This window comes from Aquila chrysaetos, chromosome 17 (assembly GCF_900496995.4).
Source record: "Aquila chrysaetos chrysaetos chromosome 17, bAquChr1.4, whole genome shotgun sequence".
Classification (NCBI taxonomy): domain Eukaryota; kingdom Metazoa; phylum Chordata; class Aves; order Accipitriformes; family Accipitridae; genus Aquila; species Aquila chrysaetos.
In genome coordinates this window covers 26938346-26953405 of record NC_044020.1, presented here as the reverse complement: position 1 = coordinate 26953405, position 15060 = coordinate 26938346, and the positions used below count along the sequence as shown (strand labels likewise).

At 41.6% G+C, this 15060-nt stretch overlaps 1 protein-coding gene across 4 annotated transcripts in view; it reads left to right on the top strand.

Moving 5' to 3' along the window:
• Window positions 1-776: 776 nt before the first annotated feature.
• FBLN1 (fibulin 1) overlaps window positions 777-15060 on the top strand; it is an 88813-nt gene continuing 74529 nt past the window's right edge. The window contains exon 1 of one of the 4 annotated variants that reach the window (XM_030041000.2): window positions 777-875. Coding sequence is in view for 2 of the 4 variants with exons in the window: in XM_030040997.2 (XP_029896857.1) it covers window positions 7008-7083 (76 nt within the window). In the remaining 2 variants the exon portion in view is untranslated. Of the gene's footprint in view, window positions 876-6431; window positions 7084-7456; window positions 7642-15060 lie in introns of those variants that run through there. The other 3 variants (XM_030040997.2, XM_030040996.2, XM_030040999.2) reach the window with 3 other exon arrangements.

Genomic DNA, 15060 nt, shown 5'->3' with positions numbered 1-15060 from the left:
TACAAATCAGGTTATTCTTATAGATAAAATGAGGCACAGAGTGGTAAATATCTTGCCAAAAGACATAAGCCAGCTAGAGAGCTGGAGAGAGAACCTCTGTTAAAGTCTGCTCAAACTTGCTGTTTAGCAGGCCACGTTTCTCCCAGATAATTAATTCCCAAACAGTTAGGACTTGGGAGGGTGGAGGGTCATTTCTGAGAGCAGACTGAGCATGGTTTTTTTACCTCCCTTTGGCATAACTTGCTGCTGTCTGTCTGTATGTCACACCCTCTTTTTAGACATTGCACTGGGGACTGTTCTTCCCTCTCATAGGACTATCTCATTGATCCAGTCCCAAACTCTATGACTAGAACTAAGAACAGTTGTGAGATCACAGTTGAAAGAAATAAGAGTGAGAACAAAGGGTTTTCTTGAATAGAATGGGTAGTACAGGGCTGGTTGGTTTGAGTTTTTTTAGATTGAACCTAAATTCTGTTGCTAGGTCTGCTTCCAGAGCTCAGCCAGGAGCTAAGAAAGGAGTGTCATAGTAGTCCCTGACAGACAGAAAACTCAATTTTTATGCAAAACTTAAATTATACTACAGCTCTTCTCCAAAGACTCTGAGCCAGTCTCCTCATTTACATGGCCTGTGGCTAATGATGTAGTATATGCAAATGAAAATGTCTGCCCTGAGAACTGGGAGCCACAGGGTACATGCGGCATGGAACAGCTTAACCCATTAGGTTCATTTAATAGGGCTCATCTGTTTATTTTTCCTTTTGCAGCTGTCCAAAGACATTCTGATCCATCCACCCTTCCAATTAAGAGACAGTGTCCACCAACTTCACATATCCCAGATGTCAGCCAGCTTCTGTAGAATCGTGCCAGAAAATATGGTAATTGTATAATATTTTTCTTCCAAACAGTTTGCTACACTACAATAACTTTTAAATTAATTTGTATTAAGGTGTCCTCCCATAGACACCGCTCACAACTGTGTAAGCATTTTATAAATGCAAGCCCCACTCCCTGTGTATATTATTAACATCTGTTTGTAGGATCAGGCCACCAAGGATGATCTGGGGTTCCTGGGACAAAGATATTACAGCCCAAGGCTGTAAAGTCTAAAAGATGTGGTACATGAATAAATAAAGTTTGGGAACCTCTGTTAAAGAAACTGAGACTGAGGAAAAGAAACAGAGGCTGTCTATGAGGCTGAGGGAAAAGGAGGAAACCCAGTATACATGAATTTGTTGTAGAGTTTTATCAATGTTCATACTCTTTCCGCTGACTGTCTGCTTACATTATACTGAGTTTAAATCACAGTTTCTACTGGTAAGATAAAAGTTCTGGCAGGCTGGGACTGTTTGCAGATGGATAGGATGGCTTCTTTCTTTCTTAGAGTTATGCAAAAACATTTGTAAATAATACAGCAAATTCATAAAACAACAATGAAATAGCACTGAATGAAGCAGATTTTAAGTGATCATGAGGAAGCGTAGAAAACTGCGTGCTCCTGCTTTAAAGCTGTTAGATACAACAGACTCAGGAGTTTTATTTATGCAAACCTGAAATGTCTTATATTCACTTGTATATTTTCTGTTTCCCAAAGATCATTTGGTCACATACTTGGATATTATTTTTGTTTGACAGGGATGGAGCTCAGATTTATCTGAGATGTCAGGAAAGGAAATGGCCTTTTGCCAGAATAGCCATTTACTTTATTGATGGCTCTTCCCCACCCTTTATAATGAGATTTTATTTTTGTTGGAACAGTGAAAATAACCATTGGTACAGATGCTGATTGACAAATTTAAGAGTCACCCTCTGAGAGATTGCAGCTAAAATAATGACTGATCCCTACTGTTGTTAGATTTGTGGAGGCCCCAAGCAGAGTCTAAGGCAGATGCCATTGTCTCCTCCAACCCATGTGTGCGTGACTCACGCTGCTCTCCAGCTTAACCAAACAGAGCCCGGCCTTCCTAGGCGTCAGGTCCTGGAAAATGCCTTGCTTATTCACACATAAGACTAGCGCTGCCTGCAGTGACATGAGAGAGTCTAGAAGGGGAAAGGAAATTTATGGGAAGGGGGAGATCTGAGAGACTGGGAGGATGCATCTCTAGGAGAGGCCGGAAATGCCCCATGAATGTCAGATTGAGTTATTCCTGAATTCTACAAGTAATGCCACAAGGGAAATGACATGGATCATCAAAGCATTCCTTTATGCCCCAATAAACTCCTCCTTGTCTTAGAAGCAGACCCCATACATATTAATAGAAAACCAGTGTGTGTTTTGAGTGTCCAACATAGCTATATATGTTTTTCTTAATCAGACAGGCAAGAAAAGAAAATGTAGGCAACGCTTACAAAATGGATACAAACTCCAAAATGGGTAAAAACTCAAAATGCTTAGAAGCAATGTTGTTGAAAAGGACTCCGGGTAACGAGTCCCAGTCTGGAATATTTAACTGATCCGTGCAAAGAGGAAAAAATGTTCAGAGATTAATCAAGCAGTGAAAGGGTTTGTCTGTACAAGGAAAGCTCTATGAAGTAAGGCAAGCCTCTTCTAACAGTCTTTAGGTATTCGAAACACAGAGCCCAGGTAGATAGCCTGGTGTGGATACAAGCATCTGTATTGTTACCCATATGGTATAAGCAGCTTGGGCTATTGGCATCCACGTAATTATATATATGCATATATGTAATATTACTTATACATATATATGTAATATTATTTATATAAAGAGCAGTCCAAATTTAGGATGGTTATAAATTTCATCTGACATTGTAATTATTCTGGAAGGAGTCCTCAGCCAGCTTCTCTGCCTGACTTTAGCTACAAGATGCCATCATAAGCCAGATGGCGTAAAGGTGGTGGCTAGGTCAGCATTCTTGACTAGACTTGGAGGCACAGTTTCATACACACTAGGGAACAGAGGAGGCTCTCAGTCCTCCCACCTTCCTTTGCTTATCTAAGGCCTGGCATGACTCAGGCTGGTAGCCATTTGGTGTGGATAGTTAGTAGTTTAGGATTTGAGAATGAAGATGAGCCAGTGGCATGGGGGACAGACTTATCTAAGGGGAGGTTTTATTCCAAGCTAATCCCTAACAAGGTTATGGTAGGTGCGTATGAAATGTCCACCCTTCACCACCATACACACACCCTTCAGTACCACACCACCCGTACACTACCCTAAGGTGCTTTGATGGTCACTGGTGATGCACAAAGCACTGAGTACATTGTGACAGTAACTTCAACATGAATACAAGCCTAGAGATCTATTAAAAACTAAACTGGATTGATTTAGACTCAAAATAAGCAGCAAATTGTTATCTGTAGTGCCATTAATTGTTTCAAAAAATAACCAAGGATTATGGTGCATCCATCTCTGAAAACTCTGACAAGTTTTTTTTGTAAAAGGTGTGTTCTAGTTCAATTGGAAAACCTGCCAATACTGTTCGGAAGGACAGGCAAAAGAGTCAGAATGGTGCCCATAAACCTTAAAAATCCATTTCCAATATTAAGATGTTAAAACTGAAAAATTTCCAAAACTTCCAGTATTAAAATGATTTTGTGACACAGTTGCCACATGTCTTTGGGACAGAGGCCTTCCTTACTATTCTATTTCAGAAAAGATTGTCAAGGAAAGAAGCCGAATGCTAATTGTACTTTGCACATACTAGTGTCTGGAGCTAAGCCGAGTGGGTCATTTGTACTCCAATAGCCATGGATTTGCCTACTATAGAGTTTGGGGTCTTATTTTTACAGTGGGAGATGGCAAGATCCACATGGGCTTTTCTAAATCCTTGTGCATCTGTAGCAGTCAGTGATGTATTCGTCCTGTTAAGAAGGAAGAGGGGACTTTTAATGCATCTTTAGTGTGGCATGTTTCCATAACAAGAGCCAATATGTAGCTTCATTTTTTGCCATAGGGCCCAAGGAGTTTCCCTTTAGTAACAAGTTAGATTTCATTTCTAGGTGAATCTATTTTCTTCCTTGCAACATTCTTCCAGAAAACAGGGAAGATATAGCAATTTCCTTTCCCTCTCTTTTGCTCTATTTCTGGGACAGATGAGTGGAGGAAAAAAAAAAATCAGGATTTGGGAGCTGCAGTAAAACTGAGGAGCTGGGAGGTACAACAGCTGGGACTATGGGGCAGCTTTGTTTGTTAGGCAGAGGTTGATGTCCTTACATAGGCTTAGTCAGGCCATCTCAAGAATTCCTGTTCCCATGAAACTAAGTAGCTGAATGACAACTGTGAACCTGCTGCCATAGATGGTAATGGATTTGTTAGAGTAATTCTAAATTCTTTGTCAGTCTACTTGCGTGTATCTACTCTCAACACGATCCCTGGAAATGACTTGCGCAATGATTTGTTACGCTGTCATTACTCATTAATCTGAGCTTCTGCAAATGATTTTTATTCTTCTGAAGTAAAAATAAAATCCTCATTAAAGAATTTGTTTGTTTTAAAAGCTACACAAAGGATTACAGGGCCTTTGCAAACAGATGTAAGAAAAAATGTGGTTATGCAAAATGTTCCCTCTTCTAAGCCCTTACTTTCCATTGACTTCCAGGACCTTTGAATTGAGCCCGAAGTGCATGGCTTAGCTCACTACAAAGCTTGGGGTCAGTAATTAGAATCACATGTACTCGAGGCCACTGAATCCGATTGTAGGTGAGAGTGCCAATTTATACTGGAAATGTGTATTAATATTATGCAAAAAACTCCACCCCAAACCAAGGGAAAACCTATTATCAGATCTGCAGATGACTGTAGCCATGATGGTTTCTAGAAATATTTCTTAAACTGTTACTTGAATTTGCCTCATTTCTGGTAAACAGCTTGGGGTGGCAAACTAAACAGGAACAAGGAATTCTTACTCTGGAGTAAGAATGTCCACACATGGTGTTAATCAGGGTAACTCCATGTGTGGACAGGCTGTTATGTGTGACTTTACACTGTATTAGTCGAACTGGTGAACTTCTTTCTACCCACCTTTAATCAATTAGGAGAGGTTTTAAAGTAAGGTGAAATAAGCCAATACTGAACTGAATCCAGAGTTTCTATAGAGGGGATTCCACCGGTTCAATTAAGCTGGTCCAGACTTTAGACAAGGTGTGATCTTTGTTAGTTACGTCCTGCAGCTGTCTGATACGTGAAAAACAGTAGCTTGGAGGTTGTGATGAAACACTGCCAAGGTCCCACTATAACTGATGTAAGATCCTTGTAAACTGGGTTAGGGCATTTAAAGGAGAGACAGAAGTAGACATGCATGTGTAGAAGAAGGAAGCAAAAAATACTCCCAAATAAAGTCAGCTGTCCATCCTTCATCCCCTTTTCCAGCTTTTCCCAATAAAATGGGGGGGGGGGGGGGGGAGGAACAACCCAAAAACCCAAACAAAAAAGAAACAGCAGTTGAAAAAAAGATGACCTGGGTGTTCAGAGTGTGGGTAGGGGTCAGTTCTTTGATGTCTCTTCCTGCAGTAGAGTTAGGAGGCACCATGAGAAGGTTGGTGGAGCCAGGTTCAAAAAGGAAATGGCCCTTTGCACAGTCACTAGTAGACCCATGAAATGTGTTGCCAAAGGATATTTTGGATGATAAAGGTTTACAAGAACTCATGGGGAGACAGGATAAATACCTGGAATAGAAATTCACTGGGAGCTACTGAGCACACAGAAACCACGTTCCACTGAGGAAATGCTCCAAACTCAAAAGCAACTGGAGGCTGGGAGAGTAGTTGGGAGAATTATGTGTGTTTTCCTTGTTCATACTCTTCCTTTGGTGACCATTTATGATCATTGCTAAAGACAGGCTATTGGGCTAGTTGGACCCTTGGCCGTATGGCCATTTTTATGTTCTCATGTAAGAAAAGAAAAGAGCAAATAACCTGGTGCAGAACAAAACATGCACAATTTCAACTCTTACTGCCTTAAATACTTTTTCCAGTTGGACATTTTGAGGAGAGATATTCAAAAGTTGCGTTGAGTAGCTGTAAGAGGAATAGTCCAATCACAGCCCATGTGCACAACTAGCAAGTAAACATAAACTGACTTCCAACTGTTTGAGTAAAACCGAGGGCAAAGTATAGAGGGGTGATGAACTCTCCATTTGTTTCTGTGCACATTTGCCTGCAAATATTATCCCCCACATTATCTTAAAAGATCTTGGCAACAGAATAGCCAACTGGGTGCTTTCAACTCCAGCTCTTCTTTGACCATTATCAGTGTTTGTGTTCCTGTTTAAATAAGATAAGGAGGTTTAAAAAAAAAGAAAAAGAAAAAAGAAGGGAGGAGAGAGATAGAGCAGAACTGCCTGCCTCATTTGGGTTGAAATTCTCATCCTGACTTTTTAAGAGGAGGGGGAGGAAAGAAGGGTATTTTTTTCCCCAGTGAATTTCATTCTATAATCTCTCTCCTTTTAAAAATCCTTTTTATTGACAAAAGTTGCATTGGAGTAAAATCCACGGCAAGACCAAGAACGGGGTTTGAAAAATCTCCCCTCCAGAGGTTAAACCTTTCTTTCTCTGCTAGGTGGTTTCTTTTTCTTTGCTTGGCCTTTGTTTGTGGCTTTCTCCTACTTGGCACCGAGAGAAGTCGCTGCATTTCTCCTTCACAGAATCAGTCACGCCGGCCCTAGGTTCACGCTGAGTATCTGTAAAGTTTTCCGAGCTGAAGGGAGTCACTTTGAGAGCGTGTGTGGGGGTGGCGGGGAGAGAGGTAGGGGTATCAGAAGCAACAGGGTCTCTGCCTCCGAGCTGCGGTGGCGGCTCTGTTCTGCTAAGCACTTGCAGGCTGTATAATTAACCGGGTAGGCAGTGAATTAAATCTTTGTAAAGCCCACTGAGTGGGGGGTTCCTGCAAGCTCTTTTCCAACCGGTCTCAGGCGGCTGGGATAACATCAGCAACAGCAGCAACAGCAGCAGCAGCAGCAAGCAAAAAGGGGGGAGCCCACCGGACGCTGCAGGAGAGCCAAGCCCCCGCTCGGTGCGAGCGCTCCCGCCGGCGGGGAGCTGCGGCCGGCCGATGGACAACCTCCGCGGGGCCCGGCCGCTGCGGCTGCTCTTGCTCCTGGCGCTGGTGCCTTCGCTCCGGGGCCAAGGTAAGTGCGGGGAGCGGCGCCGAGCCGAGCCGACCAGCGGGCGTCCGCCGGGCTGCGCCGCGTTCGCTCTCCCCCCGCCGCCGCCGCCGCCGTCCCGGCGCCCGCGGGCCCGGCTCTGCCCCCGGGGCGGGCGGCGCGGGGTCCCGGGCGCCCCGGCGGGCTGCGGGGCGTCAGCGCAGCCCCGGCTGGCCGGGAGGCTGCGGGGGCGCGTCGCCGGTCCCCCGGGCTGGCCGCCCCGGCCGTACCCGCTCCCTCTCCCGGGGCCGGAGGGCGCCGGCGGCCGGGCTGCGGGCCCGCGGGGGATGGGGCGGCTGGGCTTCCTTTCCCCCGGTGTCCCCCCCGCTCTCTTCCCCGTACCCCTGCTCGTCCCGGGCAGGCTTTAAAGCGCCGCTGCCACGTTCAAGTGAGCAGAAAGGCGTGGCGTGGCGTGCACCGGCTCCGCCGCAGCCGCCCGCTGCCACCGCCGGCTGCCGGGGCCGCTGCTACCCGAGCGCGTTCGCTCCGCTCCGGAGGGTCGATACGAGGCTCCGCCGGGACGCACTTTGCTGCGGGGAGGTGGTGAGTCGCTCGGTCGCGGGGCCGGGCTGCGCTGTGCTGTCCGCCCGGCGCTTTCCCCCCCCCTTCCTCCCCCCAAGCCCGGGGCCGGCCGGGCCTCCGGGGCCGGCTCCGGGGCTTTTGCAGTGTCCCGGGAATCGCGACACGTCGGGGCGGTCGGCGCTGCCGCCCGCCGCAGCGCGGTTACCCTGTGCGCGGAAAGGCAGCCGGCGGTGGGCGTCGGGTTAAGTAGCACACCGCGAAGGTGATGTGTCCCGAAACCGGCGGTCGGGAGAGGTGTCAGGTCTGATCAAATTACACCCCCCAAAAATGGGAGACAGGATCAACAGTTACTTCAGGTCTCGGTGGAGTAGGAGGAAGAGTGAAGCAAAGGATGCAGGCGTTTGGACGACAAAATGTGAAACATTTATGAATGATACTGTGTGATGCGGTTGCTTTTGAAAGCAGGGATCTGGATCCAGGCCATAACTCCCTTTCTGTACTGTGCACTTTTTTCCTGTTCTCTTAATACTGTATAAAAAGAGGATATTCACTTGATTTAATTCAGTGCAGCAATCCAACGCAAATATAACTGGAAAGATATGACAAAGAAACTACTTTTCATACGGTGGTAATGATTTTATCATAGCTAACAGGTAAGTGACTTTTTCTATTAGAGTAACCCCAAGGCGCCATTCAAAGTTGAGGCTTGATTATGCTGTACTCCAGGCAAACATTTGGAAACATATGGTCTCTGGCCTAGGCCTAACAATGGCAGGCAAAAGCCAGTGAAGTAATTCATTTGTTACTGTCGCAGTGTTTTGGCTCTTAGATTTTCATAGAGCAGAGCACTTGTCACAGATATCCTTCAGAATACTTGCTTTTGATAGAGAGATGTTAGCCACTCCTTTTAAAGAAGGAGGGACAGAATAAAGAAGGTTAGAAAAGCATCATTTATTGCCAGAATCCCAAGATAGCTCCTACTTTCTCTCAGACGACAGAGTACATCAGCAAAACTGTGGCTTTGATGTATCACAGTGAACGGACATAGTAATTTGAAGCATTCAACTTTATTGTAAAACACCAAAGAATTTCATTTTGTAATCTCTGTACATTTAACTTTAGTTACTGGACTATTGGTCAGTAATTAATGTACAAGTTCAGGTTTTCAAAGTTTGGGGCTTTTTAAACAGAAAGTGTAGCCAAATTGGGCAGTGAAGGGTATATCAGGTTTTTATTCTCAAATAAAAATCCATACTCTAATTCCACTGAGAATTCTGCATCCTTAGAACTTTGAAAACAGTGCACTGGATAAAATTAGATTTAAATGTCTAAAAGCAGATGAGGATCCTTGCTTAGGACACTACCTTTTGAAGAGTAGACTTTGCTCAGGTGAAATAATTACTAGTAATTGTAATTATTAATTTAATAATTACTAGTAATTGCTGTAAGAGGGTTTGGGTTTTTTTCTGCATTATTTCGCATGGCCATCTGTGTTTTGCAGGCAAATGAAGTAATTACCTTGTGAGATCATGTTGTTTAAGTGCAGGCTCTTTGGCGCAGACCCTGTGTTCCTCTGTATGACTAGGATAAGGGGGCTTGGGGCAAAGACAAGCTCCTCAATGCTTTAGTGATACAATTGCCAAGTTACTAGGACAACATATTTCTGAAATACAGCCTCCTCCTAAGCTTGTGACCATCAGTTTTCTTGATTGCTTTTCCTTACTAATGAATCATGAAATCATCAGTATCTATTAATTAGAAGTCCTCATTCTGAAAAAACAGAAGGGACTGCCTTCAGTGGAACTGCCCAGTGCATGTGAATATAGGTATGCACGTCATTCTTTGCAAGAGTAAGGGTCTTAAAAACCTTCTAAATTTTATAATGCAACTTCATTTTATTGTAAACATTGCATTTTTTTAAAACTTTTTTTTTCCTTGTGATATAAACTACCATCTACTAAAGAAGATTAATTACTCACATCATTGTGTCCAGTCAGTGTATGAATAGTTCATCCTCTAGCTGCGTCTTTGGCATGTCTTGGTACTACAGACACAGACAGTTTAACTCACTAAACATCTGGAAACATGTCTATTCAGGGTGAGCTTATAGTTTGTAATAAAAAAAATGTTCCACTGACTTTGTGGAATGAGTTTTATTTTAAGATTATGATTTTTACATGTGCTTTTATAGCACTAAATTTATAAGAATTATATGGGTGGAGGTAGGACTTATAAAAGGCTAAATCTATGCTTTCTTGCCTGCTATCATAGACAAAATCTCCCCCCAAAATCACATACTACCAAAAAATACAGTACTAAAATATGAGTGCTATCTCTAAATTAATTTTCAGTTGAGTTTTGTTTTAATAGTCCAATTTCAGACATGACATTTTATTGCAATCAGGGGAAGAGCAAGATGTTAAACTTTCGTTTTTCATCTGTGTAATTGAAAGCAGACATGTTAGTGAAATCCAAGATGAAAATCCATAAACTAGCTTATCAAGTTACTGCAGTGTATTTATACTATTCTGTCAGATTTCAGACATTATCTGATAGCAGGTCAATGCATTTTCAAAAGTTATTTTATTTATTGTTGCACTTTAGCCCATTCTGCGAGTTTCATATCAACTTCACATGTGTTTTTAATAAATAGTTGTGTTAAGACCAACTTGTTCTACAATACTTTTATTAACATTTTCTGAAATGAAAGATGGGTCTTAGCCCTCTGGGACTTGACAGAAATAGAGTTACCTGGGACTATGAAAGAATTTAAGTTTGGTTTTGTGAGTTATGGATAGATTTAAAGAAGTAGGTGGCAAAATCAATTTAGTAAACAGAGAATATGGGTTTACTAGATGTAGTAAAATATCTGTAGAGACTAAAAGGGGACAAGACAGAGAAGGTCAAGAAGGAGAGAGCTGAAATCCAAGTAAAAAAACATCAGGGCATGAGCAAGAATTTTAATGGTAGCATAGGGTGGTTTAGTATGAAAGAGATAAATGAACAAAAGCTTTTGTGAAAAACGTAGCAAAAAGTGATGGTAGACAGTGACAGGGAGTGAGGAAAATGAGTAAAGTTAAGAAAGAACAAAATAAGCAGGTCATTTTAGCCAGAATAGGCAAAAGGTTTTGTAAAGCACTCAGGAAATGTCAGGCACATGTATTTACATGTAGATTCGATGGAAGGAAGTAGGCCAGGTGTTGAGATTTTAATAGTTAAGTCATCACAGATAATTAAACGGGAGAGTGGATAACATTGCTCCATGATAAGATGTAGAAGTGGAGGCAGAAGACTGAGAAGACTGTAGGGTGAGGAAAAAATAGAAAAATTGTCCACAAAGAAGTCCATGAAGGAGTCATTGGGAGCACAAGGGAAAATAGAACAAGAGGCCACAAGAAGCAAAAAGACAGAATATAAAGGAGAGAAAGGATCAGTACAGATCAGTGAAGAGCCCTAGAAGAATATAAAGAATTATTGGCCATAATATTTTGTGAGTAAAAATTAGTTTAGAAATGCTCAGAATAAAGTCAAGTAAGTGGAGAAGGAATAGTAAAAGTAGTACCTACAAAGATGATGTACTGGGTAATTTACAGTGACAGGGAGAGTGCGTACAGTTTGGGAAAAATTGTGACAGTAACCTGCCTGATTATCAGACTTGGTGAGGATTCTTGTCCTGCTGAAATCACCTCTGGCAAGACACTGGCGCAGTCCAGTAAAAGTTGTGTTGAAAGTTGTCTCTGATCAACAGGATGCAGCAGTTCTAGAGAAGGATCTCCAGTGCTAATGCTTTCCTGAATACACTGGCACACCTCTGGCTAATGCAGTTAATGAAGCTTCTTGCCTTTACTTTTTCAAACAAGTAATGCTTTTTTTTTTTTTTCCCCAGCACTCATGAGTACTTTGTCTCTGCTTTGTACTTGGTATAACCTACTTTAGACTTAAAACTTTTGAGAAATTGCCCTTTGGATTTCAAGCATGTGCTGTTGGATCTTAAGAAGAAACTGAATTTCTAGGTTCTCAGGAATTCTCATTCAAATTCTTTTCAGTTAATCAATTTAATTGAAAATTTTCATTCAAAAAAAGCTGAATGGCATCTCTAATAAAGTTTTGGGCACTTATACACAAGTATAGGAAGTACATTATTTTCTGTATTATGGTAGCACCCACAAACGACGCGTGCTGCACAAGGATGTAAGATGTTCCCTGCTAAAGGGTTCACTTTTGAGTCTAGTCAAAATCTGAATTGAGACCTTAAGCTTAGTAATAAAGAAAGCAATACCTAAAAAAATCTTTTGTATCAATGCAGAAGTAAGTGTATGGATATAGGAATATTTTGTCTGCTATATTCCAGCTTTTCAGGGTGTTTCCTAGGATTTACTAAGCACTGGTAGAATAAACTGTACAAATGTTACCAGCGGTACATCCATTTGAAATATTACAGTCTTCCAGCTTTGAAGCTCTTATCACTGACTAAATTTCAATTACTCAATACTTCTAATATCAGTACTTTGGCAGAAAGTCTGGAAGAGCTAGATACCAATTTGCAGCTCAGTATACATAATTTAAAAAATGAGGAAAATCTCATGTAAGAGAGAGTTTTAGTAATGTTTTCTCCAAAAGGGAACTTTCCCTAAATCATTGCTATATAATTATATGCAAAAAATTATATTATTATAAAATTATATTACTTTCTCCCTGCTCTGTAAAGTCTGTGGTTCCTTACATACTTAAATTTTGTCCCATTGTGCCATAAATTTTATCCCGTCTACTTAGTGTTTCCAGAGTATTCTTTAAATATGGTGGTAGTAGAACATCAGAATCTTTCATCATTGTCCATCCCTTTTTGATATTTGGCAATAAACATGCCTACAGCGTCGACATGTTTCTCTTAAGCAGTATATAAAAGCATAGTTACTCTTGCTAATTTTCTGGTCAGATGAAAATAGAGAAATGCCAGTGTGAAAATGTTTTTCCTGTAACCATTTTACATGAGAAAATACAGGAATTCTTGAGCATATATATGTTTGATACTCTAAGACGTGCTGCTCTGTCATATTCTCGTATCCTTCCTATTTCAGTTGGTTTGATTTGAACATATACATATACTTGGACTCGATCCAAAGATCTTTAAGATCTAGCTACAGACTTATTTACTGCAGTACATTTTGGATTATGGCCTTTATACAAATGAGCAGGACTAACAATAGATCGATTGTAACACCTTACATAAAATTTTCTAATAGCACATTTTTTTAAGATTTGAAATGAGAAGTCGAGAAGATAAAAATTGGTTCTTAAATGAGAAAGAAAAAGTGCCACTTCAGGCTATCAACACCCTGTGAAGTAATTTCATTGTTTACATTATTTTTTCATACAAGGAGAAGTGAAGGACAAAATTTAGCATGTGCTTGTCAGAAAGAGCAGTTGCTGTTCTTCCAAATATGAGTCTTTTTTGTAGGTCCACCTGTGTCATCTTGGTGAGACTGGGTCCTTTAAAAGGCCACCTGTGTCCATCAGAGCTGTGAATGCACTCTCTTTTTTTCATGTTCTTTTGAGTATGTAAAGTCTAGGACAGCCATTACTTATACTAAGCTGCTTACATGATGCTGACTCAGTGGACTCCAGTATTAAGTTTCTCTCAAAATCTTCACGTCTTCTAGAAATCTTCAGAACAGCCTTCTGTCTTCTAGTCTTAGTATCTTTCGAACTCCAGCCCCCTCACAGAAGTCAAAAAAATAACCTATCCAGAAAGATGAAAAAATTCAAGTTAATTTGTTCACAGGAAAGACATCTGCATGAAGTAGCAGTCTTCAGATACATAGAAGGTTGCTGAAGTGTGTAAAAGCCTGTGTATAAGAGGTAGTAACAAAAGAACAGATTTAAATGGTCTTTTGGAGTGGACAGTGTAGTAATATATTATTAAAAATTTTCTGTCATTAGGGACATTGAAGCACAAGAGCACATTGCCTAGAGAGGTTGTGGAATCAGCCTCACTTGATATCGTTTTGAACAACTAAATAGAAATCTGCCTAGAACTGACCAAATTTTATCAGCTCTTCCTGAGAGTAGTGGGTAGGACAAAGTAACCTCTTGAGGGCTCCTACATCCCTATCTTTTGTGGTATTTTGATATGTATATAGGATGCCTTACAGTCTTTCTCCAATAGATGGGAGTTGTCTTTTCTAATTTTTTTAGTAGCCAGTTGCCTGCTTTTTTGAAAGATTTTTTTATTAGGCCTGAGGCAACATAAAAAACCCACAGTAAAGCACTTGCTTTCCCCACCAGAGAAAACAAGGCATGTTGCAACATAGCATTGCCTCCCTTAGGCCTGACCTTATCACCAAACATAGCAGCTACCTCATCACCATCTATTGCCATGAATGATTTTAAGAGCTGCCTTTATTAACTGCAAACAGATACCTCGTAAAATGAGGTTTGGCCATATCTGAAAAATCCCCCTAGTTGTGTGATGGCCACTGCTGGTGCTACCAGAGCCACATTCCCCATAAATGAGTGTTCTCCAGACCTAAGAAAATTTCCAGTAAAATGTTGGCTGTTTTTAAACGAACCACAAAACACACTAACATACCAAGCATTTCCTTTAGGGTGCTGCTGCTTTAGTTAGTGTGCTAACTGGGTTTCTTCAGTGATTTCAGCTATCCTAAAATAATCACATTCAGCTGAGAATTAATCTGAAGGTAAAGGTTCAAACCCTTTAAGCCAGTATAGAGAGAGTGTCGTATTTCTTAGCAGCACACAAACTGTGAGTGATTGTCTGTCAGTCCATAAAGATCCAGTACGACCTCCACACTTGGAAGAGAGAAGCACTATTGTCAGAGGCCCTTTTTGAGGGCAAACAGTAGTCTAGAGCAGTACAGGAGAGGGACAGCATTGCAGGCTGCAACGGAAGCATTGGAGACTGCCTCCTGGCTTGTGCTGTTGTGGGTATTACAGGAGAGGGCATCCTGGCTCCAAGTTTCATGCATTTGTTACGAAGTTCAAGCTGGTATTGTAAGAACAACCTAGTGGAAGAACTAAGAATAGCTTACTGTCCAAAGGTGACTAAAGCCACAGCTCGGCTGTGTCTATTCATCTTACACCATCAGTGTATTGGTGTATTTGATGTACAGTCTTGAGGTAAACAAGAACGTCTGCAGGAAAAGAAAAGGTCCTATTCACTTTACTTCTTTCTCTGCATATAAAATGGAGGAGGGTATCTTCATTCCAACTCCAATCTGAAGAGATCCAGCAAATACTCACATCATCTCAGATGGAGAATGGTAATGCTTTACTGCATCGCTCCATTACTCCCAATTCAAAGCGTTTGTTTCTGGGAATCATGAGATTTTCTGTTTTATGTCTTTCCCTTTCATAGTTTCAGGTCTCCTTCATCCTTTCCTCTACTCTGTGTGCCTAATCCCTAGGTTTACACGCAAAATC